Raw genomic sequence first — 20,016 nt, 5'->3', positions numbered from 1 at the left:
GTCTTCCAGAACACTGTGCGCTGGTTAAGAGCCTGAGCTCTGAGCCAGCCTGCCTGACTTCTGGTCCCAGCTCTGCTACCTCCTGTTTGTGTGACTGTGAGCAAGCTTCCTGAACTCCCTGGGCCTCAGTTGCACCTCTGTAAACATCACACTGGCAGGCTTAGCTCAGAAGGTTGCTGTAAGGTTTCAGCAAGCTGGGACACATGAAACATGTTCTTGGCACATGCCAGGGTCTTAGTAGTGTAGTGGTTCTTTAAAGATTAAATTTTTTTTTGCTATTGCCATTTTATAATTTTATTATTTAGGAATGCAAGCTTTGGAAGATTTAGCTTCTGCATCCAGGATTTCTTTTTTTATCCTAACTAATCTTTCACTTCAAAGGTATAACAACAACAAAAATCAAGATGACATGTTTGTGATTATTTTTCTCTTTAAAAGGTGTCTCTTCATCTGGATCAAGCAGTCCATGCTGAAATCGCTTTAATGATTCTTGAAGCGTACCAGAAGTACCTTGCACAGAAACCATATGCTGGGCTTCTTTCTGAAAGTATGAAGCAGGTACTTCCTTCTTTTCTGTATTGAGGACATAAGTTTTTATTATAAATGACTTGGGTGGTTAAAATTACAGTATTTACTCTTAGGTTTCCTAAGAACATTTCTGGCAATTTCAGATATCGAAATTGAGTTCTATGCATGAAGAAAGATTTTTCTTTAAGAAGTAGTCTATATATGACCATATTAATATTGTGGAATTTGAGTTGATCTACAGTGGTGGGCTGGTGCTGGCATGTACTGGCTTGGGAGAACTGATTATTACATTTTTAAGAACTCTGAAGCCTGACTGTTAATCTGTGGTGCTTGAAGTTGACCATGGTGGGAGTTTTTTTTTTTTTTTCTTTTCAACTACCAGAGTTGGCAAACCCTATAAATGAGCCCCTAAACTCCAGCTTGTTGTTAAATTTATTTACTAGCACACCATTCGTTGCATACCAGCTTTCATATTATTACTCTTGCTTGAGCTGACCCTGATCAGGTTCACAAAGTGACTAGTAAATAAGCAGAAGTGTTCAGTTGCGAGTGAGAAATGCTTTAATTTAGTGCTATAAACACTGAGTATCAGTAAGCGTGGTGTCTTTTCTTTTGAGGGCATTATTGATCACAAAGAGAGATGGATGGGTGAGCTTACTAATTTAATGGTTATGTGAATAATGTGGTTTAAAATAAATAATTGTTTTAGGTTTCATATTTGGCCAGTATCGTTCGATATGGAGAGACACCTGAGACCTCATTTAACCAGTGGGCCTGGAACTTGATTTTGAGGTTAAAACTGCACAAAAATGATTATGGAATACAGCAGAATTGTGCAGCTGTTCCCTTCTCCAGCAGTGTGCCAGAAATGACAGAATCACCCACGTTTCATCCTCTCTTGAAGGCTGTGAAGGCGGGCATGCCCATTGGCTGTTATCTGGCCTTAGCTATGACAGCTGTGGGCCACAGGTACAGTGTTTGGGTTGAACTTCTAGGGTTGCTGAACCTTGTAGTCAGTGCTTCCCCCAACTTCAATTTTCATATCCCAAGGTCTGAGGCCTCATTCTGATCTGTCTAGGGGTAATCAGGGTCAAATGATAAGCCTCAATTAATAGCTTATCAAGGGTAAATGCTGCCCAAATTCATGTAGGTTGGATTTGTGACCGAAAATCACCTGGGTGCATTAGGAAGAGAGTTATACCTGTCACCCAGACTGGGATGTTTATGTCAGCAGTAGACAGAGTCTCTTCCTCAGAATAATGACCAAATAAAAACAGTTGGTCACCTGTACTGAGTTTTATTTAAGTGATGGCGCCCAACTCAGGCTTCCTAGCTGGAGGGCTAAGCCCACCAAAGGGATGGATTGCCTGATCAAGTCAAGTGCTTCTTTGGTATGAGCCCGTAGCTGTGTCGGTTTCTTCCATTATAGTATTTATCACAGTGTAATGTAGGGATCTGTTTAATTTTACTGAAGATATTCTATGGTGTTAGGACTCAGGAACCATATTTGTCTTTTAATAATCCCTAGTGATGAAGACTGAATCTGGTACAGTAAGTGACTGAAGGCATGAATATTGAGTTGGTTAAAAATCCTTTTCTTTAAAGATCATTTTCCTACAGTGTATTAATTTTTTCTAGCCTGTCAATTTTTCTAAAACCTCTTTTACCCATACTTTGTGATTCTTGTGTTTTAAATTAACTGTAGCACCTTTTTAGCATCTGATTTCAATATGTTATTGCCCATTCAGTGTATTTTCAGTGGGATGCCAGTTGTCATATGAGCTGTTAGTGTTCAGCCTACGCTATGAAGTAGGAGAGATAACAGAACAATTGGCAGTACTGAGCAATATAATCATGGGCTGTGAAAATCGCTCAGTTGTGTCTGTTCCTTATGACACATTGGACTGTAGCCCGCCTGGCTCCTCTGTCCATGGAATTCTCTAGGCACGAATATCGGAGTGGGTAGCCCTTCCCTTCTCCAGGGGATCTTCCCAACCCAGGGATGGAACTGAGGTCTCCCGCATCGCAGGCGGATTCTTGACCGTCTGAGCCACCGGGGAAGACCTGATCATGGGCTGGATGATACAAGTAGAGCACTGGTCCTTAACCTTGACCACCCTTTAGAATCACCTTTCTGGTGATTCTGATTACCAATATGGGGAAGAGAGTGAGAATCCTGATCTCATTGTACTGGGGGCCAGTTCTCCATTTCTTAATGTGCAGCTTAGACTGAGAACTTCTTAAGAGTATGGGCAGAGAAAAGGTAAAAGAGGGAGAGCTCACCAGAGCAGGATACCATCATGGAGGAGCTAAGCTGTGGGGAGGAGTCTTAATTAGAGAAGAAGCCCTGGGCTAAGGAGCAGAGTGGTGATGCTCACCTTCCGCCGGTGATCAGTGCGCCCAGTGTTGAAGATCCTGCGCCGCAGCACCTGTGCCCTTGCCCTGTGCTCACCATATTAATGCGCGATCACTTCCCCCTCCTCCTCCAGGGGCTCTGTTTCCGGATGGTATGGGTGTGCTAGGGGCAATGTCTTGTATCTTTGTGTCTCCAGAACTTCTGCTTCATAGGTAGTTCTTAATTTTTTTTCCTTCTAGTTTTATTGAGATATAATTTACATACAGCAGTCTGTAAGTTTAAGGTGTACAGCATAACGATTTACAAAATTTTTTAAAGTAGAGGAACATTGCTTTACAATGTTATGTAGGTTTCTGTTGTACAATGGCACAAATCAGTCATAATTATATATATCTATTCGCTCCCTGCTGAGCCTCCCTCCCCTTCCACCATCCCACCCCTCTGGGTCGTCACAGAGCACCAGGCTGGGCTCCCTGTGTTTTAGAGCAGCTTCCCACTAGCTCTCTGTTTCACACATGATAGTGTGTGTACGTCAGTACTGCTTTCTCAGTTTGTCCCTCCCTCTCCTTCCCTTGCTCTGTGCACAAGTCCATTCTGTATATCTGCATCTCCGTTCCTTGCCTGCAAATAGTTTTTGATCGTACTGTTTTTCTAGATTCTCTATATATGCATTAATACATGATATTTGTTTTCTTCTTTCTGACTTACTTCACTCTGTATGACAGGCTTTAGGTTTATCCACCTCAGTTCAACTGGCTCAAATTCATTTCTTTTTATGGTTGTATAATATTTCATTGTATGTATTTACCACGTCTTCTTTATCCATTCATCTGTAGATGGACATCTAATTTGCTTCCATGTCCTGGCTATCAGCATAATGATTTGACTTACACACATCATGAAGTAATTATCACAAGTTTAATGGACATCCATCATCTCATATAGATATAAAATTAAAGAATAGAAATATTTTTTTTCTTGTGATGAAGACTCTTGGGGTTTACTCCCTTAAGAACTTTTATCTATAATGTGCAACAATGTTACTGACATTTATCATCTTGTACATTACATTATTTATTTGATAACTGGAAAATTGTACCTTTTGACCATCTTCACCTAATTCCCCTTCTCTCCACCTTCCCTGACTACCCCTTGCCTCGTCACCCTTGGCCTCTGGTAACCATAAATATCATCTCTTTTTCTATGAGCTTGTTTGCTTTTGAAGTATAATTTATCTGCAACACTGTGTTAGCTCCTATTATACAGCATAGTGATTCAGTATTTCTATACATTTATAACTGATCACCTGATAAGTCTGGTTATGATATGTTACCATTGAACACATGTACCATATGTTACATAGTTATTGACTATATTTCCCACACTGTACATTTCATACCCATAACTCATTTATTTTGCAATTTGAAGTTTGTACCTCTTAATCTCTCTCATATGTTTCTCCACCCCAAGCTGCTTCCTCCTAGGGTTATGATTCTAGCATTTGTGTGTGAAATTTGGCTATGTATAAATGTATTGGAGACCTGAGATAATCCAGGTAGCTTGTAGGCTGATGATGCATTAAAAGAATATCATTTCATGAACTGACTACCTTATGTGCTCATTGTTTTTTTCTTTTTCCATAGCATTGAGAAGTTCTGTGCAGAAGGCATCCCACTCTTGGGAATTCTGGTCCAGTCGAGGCATTTGAGAACAGTGGTCCATGTCCTGGATAAGATTCTGCCTTTGTTCTACCCTTGCCAGTATTACCTTCTAAAGAATGAGCAGTAAGTGGAGAACAGCACAGCAAATATAAAAGGACTGTGTCCTCTGGTTTTTCAAGTATAATATAGGCACTGATATTTCAATAGTGTATTTCTTATAAAGCAGAAAGCTTCCTGCCTAGTTGAGAATGCAGAGTAATGAATGAAGTCTAATAATGATCCCAGTTTTACTGTTATGAAAGATACTTCCTTTTGTCATTTAATTATGGATTGCTTGATAGCTTATAGTTTTGAAAAAGGTGGCTGTTTCCCTGAGACTGGGAGTAGTGCTTCTGACCTTGAGCAGCAAATGACTTTGCTATTTTAACAGTAGCAAAGCATATATATTGCCTTTAATTGCAGTGTGCATGGGGCCGCATTACAGACAGAGAAGATGCACAGAAAGGTGTTCATCACGTGAGACATTCATAATCTCGTGAGCCTTATTTAAGGCTTTTGAGGTAATCACAAAGTTCTGAAACAAAATACTGGCAAGGCCATGATAGGGCATACAGATTGCATTTGTATTACAGTTGACCCTTGAATCACACAGGATTGAACTGTGTAGGATATTTTTCAATAAATGTAGTAGAAAACTTTTTGGAGATTTGAGACAATTTGAAAAAATTCACAGATGAACTATGTAGCCTACAAATGTTGAAAAAAAGTATGCATGAATGTGTAAAATATATCTGGATACTAGTTTATCATCTACTATAACATCCTGAAAGATGATGCTGTGGAAGTGCTGCACTCAATATGCCAGCAAATTTGGAAAACTCAGCAGTGGCCCACAGGACTGGAAAAGGTCAGTTTTCATTCCAATCCCAAAGAAAGGCAATGCCAAAGAATGCTCAAACTACCGCACAATTGCACTCATCTCACACACTAGTAAAAGAATGCTCAAAATTCTCCAAGCCAGGCTTCAGCAATACGTGAACCGTGAACTCCCTGATGTTCAAGCTGGTTTTAGAAAAGGCAGAGGAACCGAAGATCAAATTGCCAACATCCTCTGGATCATGGAAAAAGCAAGAAAGTTCCAGAAAAACATCTATTTCTGCTTTATTGACTATGCCAAAGCCTTTAACTGTGTGGATCACAATAAACTGTGGAAAATTCTGAGAGAGATGGGAATACCAGACCACCTGACCTGCCTCTTGAGAAACCTATATGCAGGTCAGGAAGCAACAGTTAGAACTGGACATGGAACGACCGACTGGTTCCAAATAGGAAAAGGAGTATGTCAAGGCTGTATATTGTCACCCTGCTTATTTAACTTCTATGCAGAGTACATCATGAGAAACGCAGGGATGGAAGAAGCACAAGCTGGAATCAAGATTGCCGGGAGAAATATCAATAACCTCAGATATGCAGATGATACCACCCTTATGGCAGAAAGTGAAGAGGAACTAAAAAGCCTCTTGATGAAAGTGAAAGAGGAGAGTGAAAAAGTTGGTTTAAAGCTCAACATTCAGAAAATGAAGATCATGGCATGTGGTCCCATCACTTCATGGGAAATGATGGGGAAACAGTGGAAACAGTGTCAGACTCTATTTTTCTGGGCTCCAAAATCACTGCAGATGTGGTGACGGCAGCCATGAAATTAAGACACTTACTCCTTGGAAGAAAAGTTATGACCAACCTAGAAGGCAATGGCAACCCACTCCAGTACTCTTGCCTGGCAAATCCCATGGACGGAAGAGCCTGGTAGGCTGCAGTCCATGGGGTTGCTAGGAGTCGGACACGACTGAGCAACTTCACTTTCACTTTTCATCATGCCTTGGAGAAGGAAATGGCAACCCACTCCAGTGTTCTTGCCTGGAGAATCCCAGGGACAGGGGAGCCTGGTGGGCTCCCGTCTATGGGGTCGCACAGAATCGAACACGACTGAAGCAACTTAGCAGCAGCAGCAGATAGCATATTGAAAAGCAGAGACATTACTTTGCCAACAAAGGTCTGTCTAGTCAAGGCTATGGTTTTTCCTGTGGTCATGTATGGATGTGAGAGTTGGACTATGAAGAAAGCTGAGCGCCGAAGAATTGATGCTTTTGAACTGTGGTGTTGGAGAAGACTCTTGAGAGTCCCTTGGACCGCAAGGAGATCCAACCCGTCCATTCTGAAGGAGATCAGCCTTGGGATTTCTTTGGAAGGAATGATGCTAAAGCTGAAACTCCAGTACTTTGGACACCTCATGCGAAGAGTTGACTCATTGGAAAAGACCCTGATGCTGGGAGGGATTGGGGGCAGGAGGAAAAGGGGACGACTGAGGATGAGATGGCTGGATGGCATCACTGACTGGATGGACGTGAGCGTGAGTGAACTCCAGGAGTTGGTGATGGACAGGGAGGCCTGGCGTGCTGTGATTCATGGGGTCGCAAAGAGTCGGACACGACTGAGCGACTGAACTGAACTGAACTAGCTACTTTAACTTTCACATGTCTTCACTGGTGAAATGTCTCTTCAAATCTTCTCATTTGGGGTTGATTTATTTTAGTAGTAATAGAAGTAGTAATAATTTTTTATTGTTAGCCTTTGAGAGCTCTCTGTGCATTCTGATAACAGATCTTCTGTTGAGATGTGACTTTCAAATATCTTCTCCCAGTCTGTAGCTTATCTTTTCATCGTCTTGACATCGTCCACTTGATGGACGTGAGTCTGAGTGAACTCCGGGAGTTGGTGATGGACAGGGAGGCCTGGCATGCTGCGATCATGGTGTTGCAAAGTCGGACACGACTGAGTGACTGAACTGAACTGAACCATAACATATACATAAATCTATTATAAAAAGTTAAAATTTATCAACAGTTAAACACACAGGGAGAGACCATACATGTTGCTATTCACAGTTGAGAGAAGTAGGAACAAACCTAAAGAGACAGTATTAATTTATAGCTGCATAAATTAACTAGTACATTCTGTATTACTGTAATAATTTTGTAGCCACTTCCTGTTGGACTTCCAGGTGGCTTTGAGGTAAAGAATCCATCTGCAACACAGAAGACGCAGGAGATGTGGGTTCATTCCCTAGGTGGGGAAGATCCCCTGGAGGAGGAAATGGCAACCCACTCCAGTATTCTTGCCTGGAAAAATCCCATGGACAGAAGAGCCTGGAGGGCTATAGTCCTTGGGGTCGCAAAGAGTTAGCATGACTGAGCGTGCACGCATGCACCTGTTGCCGTCAGGGTGCACTCAAGTGAGTATCCACCCGACACACTGTGTGACCCTAATCATCTCCAAGTGAGCAGTTTGTTTCTCCAGTAAATGGTGCATCACAGTAATAAGTGACCTCTTGCAGTTCTCGAATCATTTTCATTGTGTTTAGTGCAATACTTGTAAGCCTTAAGTAACACCAGGGGACTACTAATCATTCTGAAAGTGCTCCGAAGAAGCAGAGAAAAGTCATGACATTACAAGAAAAAGCTGAATTGCTTGATATGTACCGTAGATTGAGGTCTGCAGCTGCATTGCCTGTCATTTCAAGATAAATGAATCGGGTGTAGGGACCACTGTAAAAAGAAAGAAAAGGAAATTCATGAAGCTGTCACTGCAGCTATACCAGCAGGTGCTGAAACATTGCACTTTTTGTGAAACGCCTTTTTATCTCATATTGAAAGTACAGCTTTTATTTGAGCACAGGATGGCTCTAAGAAAGACATACGTATAGGTCCTAATGTGATTAGGGAAAAGTCAAAGTTGTTATATGACAACTTAAAGCAAAAGGCAGGTGAAGGCTCTAAAGCTGGAGAATTCAGTTCCAGCAGAATATGGTTTGATAATTTTAGAAAGTAGTTTGGCTTTAAAACGTCAAGATAACAGGAGAAGCAGCTTCTGTCGACTGAGGTAGCAGACGAGTTCCCAGATGCCATTACAAATATCATTGAGGAGAAAGGATCTCTGCCTGAACAGGTTTTTAATGCAGATAAAATGCCCTATGCTGGAAAAAAAAATGCTACAAAGGACATTTGTTAGCAAGGAAAGAAGGGAAGCAGGCATCAAGATTGAAGGCAGGAAGGGATATGGTAATTCTGCTGTTTTGTGTAAATGCAATTGGGATTACCATCAGGACTGCCCTTATCTGTAAACCTGTTGACCCCCCGAGCCTTGAAGGGAAAAGATAAACACTAGCTCCCAGTCTTTTGGTTGTACAAGAAGGCCTGGGTAGAGAGAACGTTTTTTCTTGATTAGTTCCTTCAAGCTTTGTCTGCCTTGCCAGTAAAGGACTCCTTTTTGAAATTCTTTGGATACTGGACATACAGAACCTCATGAGTTCAACACTGAAGGCATCGTAGTGATCTCTTTGCCCTCAAGCACACCATCTCTAATTCAGTTTGTACATTAGGAGGTCATAAGGACCTTTAAGGCTCATTATACATGGTACTTCATGGAAATAGTTGTCAACGCTATGGAAGAGAACCCTAGTAGAGAGAAAATGATGAAAATCTGGAAGGATTATGCCATTTAAGATGCTATTGTCGTTACAGAAACAAGCATGAAAAGAAACTTCCTTAATATTTCAGTGGCTAAGACTTCATGCTCACAATGCAGGGGCCCTGGATTCGATTCCTATTCAGGGAACCAGATCCCACATGCTGCAACTAAGAGTTCGCATGTTAAAACTAAAGATCCCACATGCCTCAACTGATAACCTAGCGCAGCCAAATAAACACATAAATATTAAAAAAGAAAGGGAAAAAACCCCTGAAAGCCATCAGCCCAAAACAATAAATTCCTGTTGGAGAAAAGTGTGTTCAGAGGTTGTGCATGACTTCATGATTTATGACAGAGACAGTCAAGGAAATCATGAAAGGGATTGTGGGTATGGCAAAGAAGGTGGGGGTGGGGGAAGGGTTTCAAGAAATGGATCTTGCAGAAATTCAAGAGCTAATAGACAGCATACCAGAGGAGTTAACAGAAGATGATTTGATTGGCACGGGTGCTTCTGAACCAGTACCAGCTGATGAGGAAGAAGCAGTGCCAGAAAACAGTTAACACTGACAGTCTGGCAGAAGGTTCCGATCACTGAAGACTGATCTCGACCTCTTTTAGAACACAAACCCTTCTATGATACAGGCTCTGAAATTAGAGCAAATGGGGAAGGAGGACTGATACTGTATAGAAGAAATATTTTCGGAGAAATGAAGAAGCAAAGAAGTCAGAAATCTCAGTGTATTTCTCTAAAGTTACACTGAGTGTGCCTGCCTCTCCTCTTCCCCTTCCACCTCCTCTCCTTCCTCCGCCTCTGCTGCTGAGACAGCAAGACCAACCCCGCCTTTTGCTCCTCCTCAGCCTGCTCAGTGGGACAATAATGAAGATAAAGACTTTTATGATGATCCACTTCCACTATTTACTATTTCCGACAGTAAATAGTCATAATGCTCTACACTGATAAACTTACCTGTTGGGTATGTATGTGTCTTTGTGTGGAAATCTGACAACTGTATGGCAAGAACGGTATGAGACGATTTTGAGTCATCGTCCTTGTCACCTAAGTATTCATCATGTAGTACGTGCTGTGCAAGACTAGTGTTAAAATGAACAGCCTCTCCTTACATGGGCACGAGGTGAGTGACGTTTAGTATAAAATGAGCAATTAAAATGAATAGCCTCTCCTTACATGGGCACGAGGTGAGTGACGTTTAATATAAAATGAGTAATGTGTTAGTTTTCTTACTGTTGTACACCTTTGCTTTCAAAGAATTACACAGTATGCTTCTCTCTCATAGTTGGAGAAATGGTATTCCACCTGTCATCACAGATAAGTGGTTTTTAAAACAATGTAACGTTTACAGTACTGTATTATGAATATGACCGTCATACTCTCTGTGATTAAATTTTTATAACAAATCATTCATTAGTTTACAGGCTAGATAATTTTGAAACCGTCATATTGATTATACTAGGCTACCATAGAACAGTCATGTTGCTGCTGCTTCATTACTAATGCATGAATGGTTATTATACCTGGAAGTACATGTGAATTTCTTTTTCACACTGTCTTTTCATTTTTGTTGTCTGGTGTTAATAGGTGTAGCATCTACAGGGTTTTATAGCATATAAGGCAGTATTGATATAGGTGCTGATAGATGGTTTGCCTTGTAAACAGATGATGTAAGCTTATAGTATCAGTGGATACCGTACAATACTGTAAATGTATTTTCTCTTCCTTATGATTTTCATAACATTTTTTTAATGATAAGAATATAGTATATAATACATACATAAAATAAGTGTTAATTGACTGTTTATGTTGTTGGTAAGGCTTCTGGTCAGCAGTAAGCTATTAATAGTTAAGTTTTGGGGGCAGTCAAAAGTTATACGTGAATTTTTAAGTGCATGGGACATCAGTACCTGTAGCCCTGTGGATTTAAGGCTCATCTATATATGGCAAAAGTATATGGAATCATGGTAAAAAAAAATAGCTGCTTAGGGAGGAAAAAGAATTAAGGATGAGTAATTGCACATGGTGAGAATCCAGTACAAACCTGTTGCCAGGAAGGGACTGTGTTGGCTCATGTGGTTAGAAAACAAGGCTCATGATAACATCAGGTCATTCTGAAGTGGCGGTTCTCAACTTGTGGAGTTTTGACCCTCAGGGGACACTTGATATTGTCTAGAGATCAGTGTGGCTCAGCGATGAAGAATCTGCCTGCAGTGCAGGAGCTGTGCGTTCGATCCCTGGGTTGGAAAGATCCCCGGGAGGAGGAAACCCATTCCAGTATTCTTGCCTGGGAAATCCCATGGTTGGGGGAGCCTGGCGGGCTACAGTCCATGGGGTCGCAAGGAGCGGACCCAGAGTAGTGACTAAACGCCAAGAGATCATTTTGGTTGTCACAGCCTGGTTGGGAGTGGAGCAGGTAGGGCAGGTGGTTGGGAGGAGGGGATTTAGGGGACGACTGAGGGAAGCTGCTACTGATAGCTGGTGGATAGAGGCCAGAGGTGCACTGAACATTCCATAGTGCACAGGAGAGCCCTTCCCGGTAATCAGCCGTCCCAACGTGGCAGTAGCTGCAAAGCTGAGAGGCGGTGGGTTAGTGCTTCTCTGTGTGTGTGTCTGCCCTCCCAGGTCCCTTGGCCCTGCTTCTGTCTCTTTCAGGGCTTCTCTTGCAGGTGTACTTTGTCTAGGGGAATGAAACTACATGGCTGCAGAGAGAACTAGGCAAAGGCAAATGTTTTTCTTTGTCATTATTCCTTATGATAATGATTCCCGATTGGTCTGACTCATCTGCTTTCCCTGTGCCTGTCGCTGTGTCCGTGGGTTTGCCCAGTCCTGGGAGGACAGTGTACAGGGATTCTGTATTGAAAGTCTCTCCCTCCCACAAATCTAGTGTGGAGGCAGGACAGTTCCCCTGACCAGAGGCGGTGTTACTAAAAGTGAGACAGGCTACTCGGGCGAGCAGAAACAACAGGTGGCCCACTGATACAACTTTGTGGAAGAGGTGGGTTTCTAATTGAGCTTTGGAGCGCCTGTAGGCCTTGGGCCGGTGGAGAGAACCTGGCCTTTTCGGTATCCGTGGGGGGTGATAGGAGGGTCTGGAGAAGGCCAGGCTGGGGAGGAGCGTGGCAGGAGGGAGCTGGGAGGAGGCCATCTGGCTGGGGCCTTTGGAAGAGTGAGGAAGGCAGAGGTGAGGCCCGATGAGGAGGCAGAGGCAGGCAGTGTGTCCAGAGACATGAGGGGGACACTACAGTTTTCCCATTGGGTGTCATTTCAAACAGTGTGTCACAGACTTGCCCGTGATGAGACTTAACTGAGAGCTTATTAAGTATGGATTCCCAGCTCCTCCCCCAGATATTCTGCCTTAGAAAGAACGCATCAGGAACTTGGGACCTGTTTTTGTGAAACCAGCATTCTAGGCACCGGGCAGGTCTGAGGCCACTCGTGTCCTGGTTAGCATGTGGCTTTCAGGGTGCTCGTGTGTGGGGTGTGCCCTCACCCCAGCACTCTAGTGTGGACACAGGCGAGTTCCTTCACTGTCAGAGCCTCCATTCTTTATTTGTTTGATGAGATAATATTCTTTCTCAAACAGGCTGAGTGTAAGGATTAAGTGATACGCCAGAAGTTTGATGCGTGCTTGGAACAATTTTAATAAACTGCCTTTAGGGTTTTGTGATTTGGGGCGTTAGATTGAAAATTAGATTGAATGGTCTATTTTGCCGCCTTCCCTCCCAATACTAAGTTTTGAGTGAAGGTGAATCCTTCCTGGCTCCGTTTCCAGTGCTCGCTTCTCTGCCCTTGAATGCTCTCACAAGCTCTGCTCTCTGAACTCTTACAGGGCTGCATTGTGCTGGTCCTGTCATAGCTTTTCTTTTCCACTCGAGTGGAGTTTGGCCTGCATCGTGCCAGCTGTGAAGTGGGACGCTCCCTCACTCAGCGGTAGCCTCTGCACTGCCACCATCTGCATGCAGGCCGGGCATTGCCCTCGGACACATAGGAAGTTATCACATCCTGGGGATGCGGTTCCCGGTTTTAAGTGTCAGGAAGGAAAATGGTGATGCTGTGGGAGAGGTTAATGGGTTAGACATGTTTTAGGTGCGGGGAGGGGGTCAAGAAGTCTCCTCTGAGGAGGGGACATTTCAGATGGGAGATGAGGGCCGAGTAGGAGTTTGTCAGGTTAGGTGTGGAGGAAGTGTTTCAGGCAGAAAACCTAGCAGAGACAAAGGCCCTAGGCTAGGATGGAGCCTGGTGCACCCAGGGAATGAGTCTGTAACTGAATTATGATATCTACACACACACATACCCCCTCCCCTGCTGCCCAGTGTCCCATATACCACCAGATTGCAGGGTGATTCTGCAGACATGTCTACTTTTGTCAGTGGGAGTGGGAAGGGGATGGAGTGGTGCTTTGGGTGTTTTCCCCTCTAATGCTCTTTAACTTGCACAGGTTTATGTGTCCTAGACCTGTTTCACTGCACGTTTATAGGTGGGTAGATTTAACCCATGTCAAACTGGAAAACTTTATTCTTCTGAAGTTCCTGAAGATTTCTATCAGAATCCCTGAATAGAGCTTTAGTCTAAAAATGGGGCCATATCAGTGTTTTCCGTTTCTCATCTGTAATTAGCGATTGGAGATTCTGCTGACTTCCGGTCAGGAGGTAGAGAGAGTTGTCGTGTGTGCTCCGCAGGTTTCTGTCACACCTCCTCCTGTTCCTGCACTTGGACAGCGGGGTCCCCCAGGGTGTCACGCAGCAGGTCACTCACAAGGTGGCACAGCACCTGACAGGAGCCAGCCACGGGGACAACGTGAAGCTTCTCAACAGCATGATTCAGGTCAGGGTCCCTCCAGCCCCCAAGGGTACCCTCGCCTGCCTTCCTGATCAGATGCTCCTGGTGCCAGCACGTCTCTGTGTTTTGGTCATTTCAGAGCCCTTGGCACAGTGCTTTTGGCCAAGGAAGGCAGCAGATCTGGGTTTTGTAATGGAGCTAGATGTTATTTTGTTTGTGTTTTAAGCGTGGGAGGCTAGTTATTGCCTTTCTCATCACCTGAGCCCTTTCTCCATAGGCCCACATGTCTGTAAGCACTCAGCCCAATGAAGTGGGCCCGGTAGCTGTATTGGAGTTCTGGGTTCAGGCTCTCATAAGCCAGCATCTTTGGTACCGGGAACAACCCATCCTCTTCCTCATGGACCATTTGTGTAAAACAGCTTTTCAGTTGAGGCAAGAAGACTGTGTGCAGAAATTGCTCTACCAGCAACATAAGGTAAACCTGCTGTGGAGTTTATCTTTGTCTACAGCTAGAAAGCAACTTTCCAAGGAGGCTCCCCCCGTGCATCCTTCTCAGTGCTGCTCTGTGCCCACTGCCTTTTTAAAGCCCTGCCTTAATGGTGTCTTATCCAGAAACCGTAGTCTGCTAGCATGGATCCTTATAAAGCCAAAGAAGGACACCCTAGGAGGAGCCCTGCTCATTCATTACATTTGCCTATGATGTGGGATTATCACTGCTGGTAGACTAATTATTGGACTCTGTATCTTATCTGAATTGTCCGCTGGCATAAGATAATTGCTGTACTCTTGAAAAGCTCATTGGTTCTGTTTTTTAAAAGCCGCCTCTCTCTGCTCCACATGCTCTCCCTGGTGTAGAATGCTTTGGGCTACCACTGTGACCGGAGTCTGCTGTCCTCTTTGGTGAGCTGGATCCTGGCAGGCAACATCACTCCTTCCTTTGTGGAGGGCTTGGCCACGCCCACTCAGGTAGGAGACCTGCTGTGGATCACTTGTTATCTCTGTATACTTCAGTATTGTTATTATCCTTACCTACATTGCTAATAGCCTAAAATATCTAACATCTATTCAGCACTTACTACACGTAAGAATGCTTTTTCATTTAATCCTCACAGTAGCCCTCTGTTGAGGTTTTCACAGGGGCATTAACTGAGGTTTAGCAGAGTCAAGTGGTTGGCTCAGGATCGAATAGCTTGTTATCAAAACTCCAGCTGCCTGACTGCAGAGCCTGCCCAGCAGCAGGACAGAATGGTTAAGATGCTGGAGCCAGACTGCCTGGGACTCAGCCTCGGTTGTGCCGTTTGCTAGCCCTGTGCCTTGGAAACTGGCTTACTCATTGTCCTCAGAGTCCTCAACAGTCAAATGAGTGTAATGTTATTACTAGGTGTTGGTTGTTTTTATTGTTATCATCATTTTCATTAATTCACCACATTGTTTTTATCATTATTACCACCTCTTGGACTTTGTGTGTCCAATTCTGTCTTTGCTTTATCACTTAAATAAGTAGTAGCATTCTTTAACTTCCTGTCAGAGTCTTACCTGCTGCTCCTCCTCATACCTCTTGGGATCCAGCTGAGACAAACTCCATGTTGTTATCTGCATATATCTCTGGCATTTCCATCTTTTGATGAGCTGATTCTCTTATCAGACATGCCTTCCTCTCTGGTCTCTGTGTAGAGCCTTGTCTGATACATTTATCTTCTCTGATCCCACCTCCTTTCTCTAGTTTCCCATAGCGCTTGACCTCTGATTCAACACTCACACTTGTCACTTTACATTTTGGTTACTTAAACATTAGTCTTGTCTCCCCTGGTTAAGGGCAGTTGCTAAAGTAGCCTTTCCAAAGGAATTTAATGTTTTTCAATAGCCTATTTTATATAAATTTCTATCTGTGAGACAAGTAGAAATAGGTTTAGAAAAGCTATGTGTCAATTTTAGAAACTATAAATGTGTTGATTGAAATCTGTGATAGCAAAGGTGTTAATCTGTGGAATATGAAGGCGTGTTTTCCTGTCTGAATTGGAGCTCGTTCCCCTCATGTTTACCTGGTGTCCTTGCAGGTCTGGTTTGCGTGGACAGTCCTGAACATGGAATCCATCTTTGAAGAAGACTCCCAACTCCGAAGAGTTGTTGAAGGGGAATTGGTTATAAACTCCGCATTTACGCCCGACCAAGCTCTGAAGGTGCAAATAGCAGTTCTGCATTTGAGTGGTAGAAGGTGGTTCACCCTTTGATGCCGATGGGCTCACCTATAGCTTTTGGACTTCTGTGTTTTCTTTTGTTGGGAATGTTTGGGAAGCACAATAACTGTTCTAATGCTTAACATGGTGAATTGAAGTGTATATTTCCTTCCCGAGGTTTATGTAACATCGGCAGTTACAACTTTTATAATTTGAGGCTGTGTCCACTGCATGTATGAATGGGACTGCCTTTGTTTTAGAGCATCAGAATCCCCTAGAGAGCTTGTTAAGAATCTGATTCCTGGACCCCAACTTCTGAGATTCTGAATCTGGAATGGGATAAGGAATTTATTTTTAGAAACTCTCTAGCTGATCCTTAGGCTCACTAAAGTGTGAGAAAAACTGGAATAAGTATTTAGAATTAAAGACCTTCTATTTTAGGGTTCTGTAGTGTAGACTGTGCTTTTGGATTTCAGAGCCTGTCAAGGTATTTATCATTTTTGAATATCCATTTAAAAATCTAAATTTTCAAGACGTTGATAAAGTTTGTAAAATTTACTTTAGCTTTCATATTACTCTTGCACTATAGTGTTTTATGTAGAAAGGAATGGAAAGGTATGGAAATGAGATTAGACTCAGTGATGCTTAAGACTCAGTCCAGTTCTGGGGTTTGTGGAATTTTTAACAGAAAAAAGGCTGCCCCACGTGTCTTGTTACTGGGAATGTTAAAGTGTTAGCTAGAGGGTTAGGAAAGTAAGGTTTATATGACTCCCCCCCCCCCCCCATATTAAATCGAAAACACAATGGTTAGCATTTCATTTGAGTCACTTAGGAAGAGCAGACCATTTGCAGATGTGATCATTACATAGTTGCTCAAAGCCCGTCTCTTTTGTAGAAAGCCCAGGCTCAGCTGAAGCTCCCCATCGTCCCGTCCCTGCAGAGGCTGCTGATCTATCGCTGGGCCCAGCAGGCCCTCCTCACGCCTTCTGACCATCCTCTTCTGCCACTCATATGGCAGAAGTTCTTCCTCCTGTATCTCCACCGCCCAGGACCGCAGTATGGGTATGGCACCCAGTGTGGTGGGGAATCGGTTCCTGCCTTTGCCCTGCTCTGGTGCACTGTGTTCCCACACTGTGACATGGGAATGAGAGGCATTCTCTGGCTCAGAGCCTCCCTCCTTTCCTGTTTCACATCTGTTAGACTGGACCTTTTCTGAGTTCAGGGTATCTTGGGGCAGCTCTCGCTTCATCACCCCCCTTACCCAGTTTGGTGAAGACAACACCCTGGAACTGTGCAGAGTTTATCAGAGAGCCTCTGGAGTCCCACACTGAGGCTGCTTGTGTGGCCATGGTGGGGCTTGTTCGAAGGGACCTGTGATGCTCGTGTGTGTGTGCTAAGTCGCTTCAGTCATGTCCAACTCTTTGCGACCCCATGGACTGTGCTGTCCCAGGCTCCTCTGTCCATAGGATTCTCCAGACAAGAACACTGGAGTAAATTGCCGTGCCCTTCTCCAGGGGATCTTCCCGACCTGGGGATCAAATCCACGGCTTTTGCACCTCCTGCTTTGGGAGGCAGGTTCTTTACTGCTCGTGCCCCCGCAGTAATGCAGGTATGGACAAAGGCCAGGACTTGCCTCACGTGACCATTGCTGTCTGGCTCCAGCTCAGTGTTTCTGCTACACTCGCGCTCCCTTAACTCACCCTCTTTGAAACATACAGATAGTGATTCTTCATCACTTCTGTTTTCAACTGAATGCAAGTTCAAGAAGAGGTTCTGTCTTTAAACACTTCTGTATCTCTGAGTGGTGACAGTATCTTGAATTTGCATAGCATTTCATTCTTTTAAAAACTGCTTTTATATGCATCATATTGTTGGAGCCTCATTATAACCATTGAGGTAAAAATGATATGTATTAATAAAATGAGTTGTTAATGGACTGTAATGTTATGTCACATAGAGAGTCTTGTGTTGATCCTAGTGTGCTCTTTGCTTGCATTTTTTAAGGTTACCTATAGATGGTTGTATTGGAAGGAGGTTTTTTCAAAGCCCTGCTCATATCAGTTTGTTGAAAGAAATGAAGAGGCGCCTGACAGAGGTGGCTGATTTCCACCATGCTGCAAGCAAGGCCCTCCGCGTTCCAGCAGAGGGCAGTGAAGGGCCGCCAGCGAGCCAGGCTGGCACCCTTGCTTACCTGACTTCACCAGAACTGCACACAGAGCTTGTGAGGTGAGGCATGACTATTTAACCATTTATGCTGTTGTTTGTGGCACAGGTACTTGGATACTTGTGCTGGATTGTTGATTTGTGTTACAACTGCTCTTAACCTGTTAGATTGACTATGGAAGGTGGTTTTGACTATAGGTTTGTATCTTGTAATGTTTCTCTTTTATATTTCTTATGAGAAGTGAATCAGCATTTTGGATATACTCTGTGAAGTGCCTGGAGTCTGACTGAACGCTTTTAAACTGGAGGGCTGGTGACCTCTTTTATTTCTTTACTTAGTAACAGAAGCAAACCAAAACTAGTGATCATAACAAGTTTACTAGTATAGTCTGCTAGGATAGTTCTCTAAAAGAAATAAATGACCCAGGCAGAGTTCTTTAAATGGGGTTCATAGACCCTCTAGGGAATTCTGGGATTAACCTGGGGTGCAGTAGATTCATAATCTTCCAAAACTGCTTCTGAAAAACAGACTCAGTATTTGCACACACTGTAAAGGGTTAAGAACTCAGAGGTAATTTTGTGTCCCCTTCACACTGTTTTTCTACCTTTCATTTGTAAGCTTGATGTAAACCAGATATTAATCTCATAAATATGTCTTAATAAAAATAACTCTTAATAATGAACTCAATACAAAATGAATACAAAAGTCTCAGTGAGGAAACCCAGTGTTTCAGCCCAGCTCTCAGACTTTAGGCTTGATTGACCTCAAAGCCTTAGAGCTTCTCTCTGCCTCCAGAATAATTTCTCCCTGTCTCTTGCTTGCTTGAAAGAAAATTTCTTTTTGCTGGGCTTAACCAGTGGGAAGGCTTTATCTTTGAACATTTAGATCTGCTAAGAAAGTCTTTGATGTCCCCTTTTGCCTTCTGGCATGTTGTGAAGTATATAGCCCAGGCAGAAGCTGCATGAGAACTCTGTCCCTGCCTTTCCCCTTTAAGAACCTCAAAGCCGTGTCCCTGGGTCTCTTCCTAGAGGCTGCTGTCAGGGTGAAGGTGGTATTTTTCCACTTCATTGCGTAAAGCGCAGCCACACTACCTTCTGGTCTCCACCTGGTACTTTGTGTGTGTAATATGTGTGCTGTAGACAACTTTGGTACCTGTTGCTGCAAACAGCTGCTTAAAATACCAGTGATCTGAGCTAAATAGACTGTGTTCCTTGTAAAACCAAAAAATAAAAACAAAGGAAGCATCATTAAATTTTTTAAAAAAATTTTACTGGAAAATTGAGAATTTTTTTTTTTCTTTTTCCTGTTTCTAGCTGTTTTCTTTTATTCTTTCTTCATGGGAACAGGGTGCAAACATGCTGTTGGCTCTGTTTGTGATTCCTTGAGGCAGGAAATTGTTATTTAGCCTAAAGCTGGCAGAGTCTTCCGATGCATAAGTTTAAAATGGCTTTTAATCTTTTCTCTGAAAGATGGCAAATGTGTTTATTGGAATGTGATTTACACTTTTCCAAGCACCAAGACTCACTGACTGGATTGCCCAGGAGAGAAAAACTCCGAATTCACATCCTTGATCTGTGTTAAAGTCACCTTCTCTAGTTATTTTTTCTGTGTACTATATTTAACCCTCTTTTGTAATAGAGTTCACAGAGCCCTTTCTTCATACTTTTTGTATTAGCAATTATTATTGCATCATATTTAAATGATCTGTGACCTGTCTTTCTCCTTTGCTGGCCTTTCTTGGGAATGGAAACATTTTCTATGTTATGTGCTTCTAAACTTCTATCTTTTAGTGCTGGTGTTCCTAGAGATGT

General features: G+C 43.1%; 1 protein-coding gene across 2 annotated transcripts in view; it reads left to right on the top strand.

Moving 5' to 3' along the window:
* Positions 1-20,016, top strand: part of EPG5 (ectopic P-granules autophagy protein 5 homolog) — a 131,673-nt gene that overhangs the window by 37,618 nt on the left and 74,039 nt on the right. For both annotated transcript variants that reach the window (XM_018039566.1, XM_005697166.3), the window contains exons 15-23: positions 439-558; positions 1,238-1,497; positions 4,528-4,668; positions 13,765-13,909; positions 14,142-14,339; positions 14,720-14,830; positions 15,922-16,044; positions 16,937-17,103; positions 18,046-18,267. In XM_018039566.1, coding sequence (XP_017895055.1) covers positions 439-558; positions 1,238-1,497; positions 4,528-4,668; positions 13,765-13,909; positions 14,142-14,339; positions 14,720-14,830; positions 15,922-16,044; positions 16,937-17,103; positions 18,046-18,267 — 1,487 coding nt within the window. The remainder of the gene's footprint in view (positions 1-438; positions 559-1,237; positions 1,498-4,527; positions 4,669-13,764; positions 13,910-14,141; positions 14,340-14,719; positions 14,831-15,921; positions 16,045-16,936; positions 17,104-18,045; positions 18,268-20,016) is intronic.

This window comes from Capra hircus, chromosome 24 (assembly GCF_001704415.2).
Source record: "Capra hircus breed San Clemente chromosome 24, ASM170441v1, whole genome shotgun sequence".
Classification (NCBI taxonomy): Eukaryota; Metazoa; Chordata; class Mammalia; order Artiodactyla; family Bovidae; genus Capra; species Capra hircus.
Note: the sequence above shows the minus strand (reverse complement) of the source record. Positions and strands in the feature narration are given on the sequence as shown.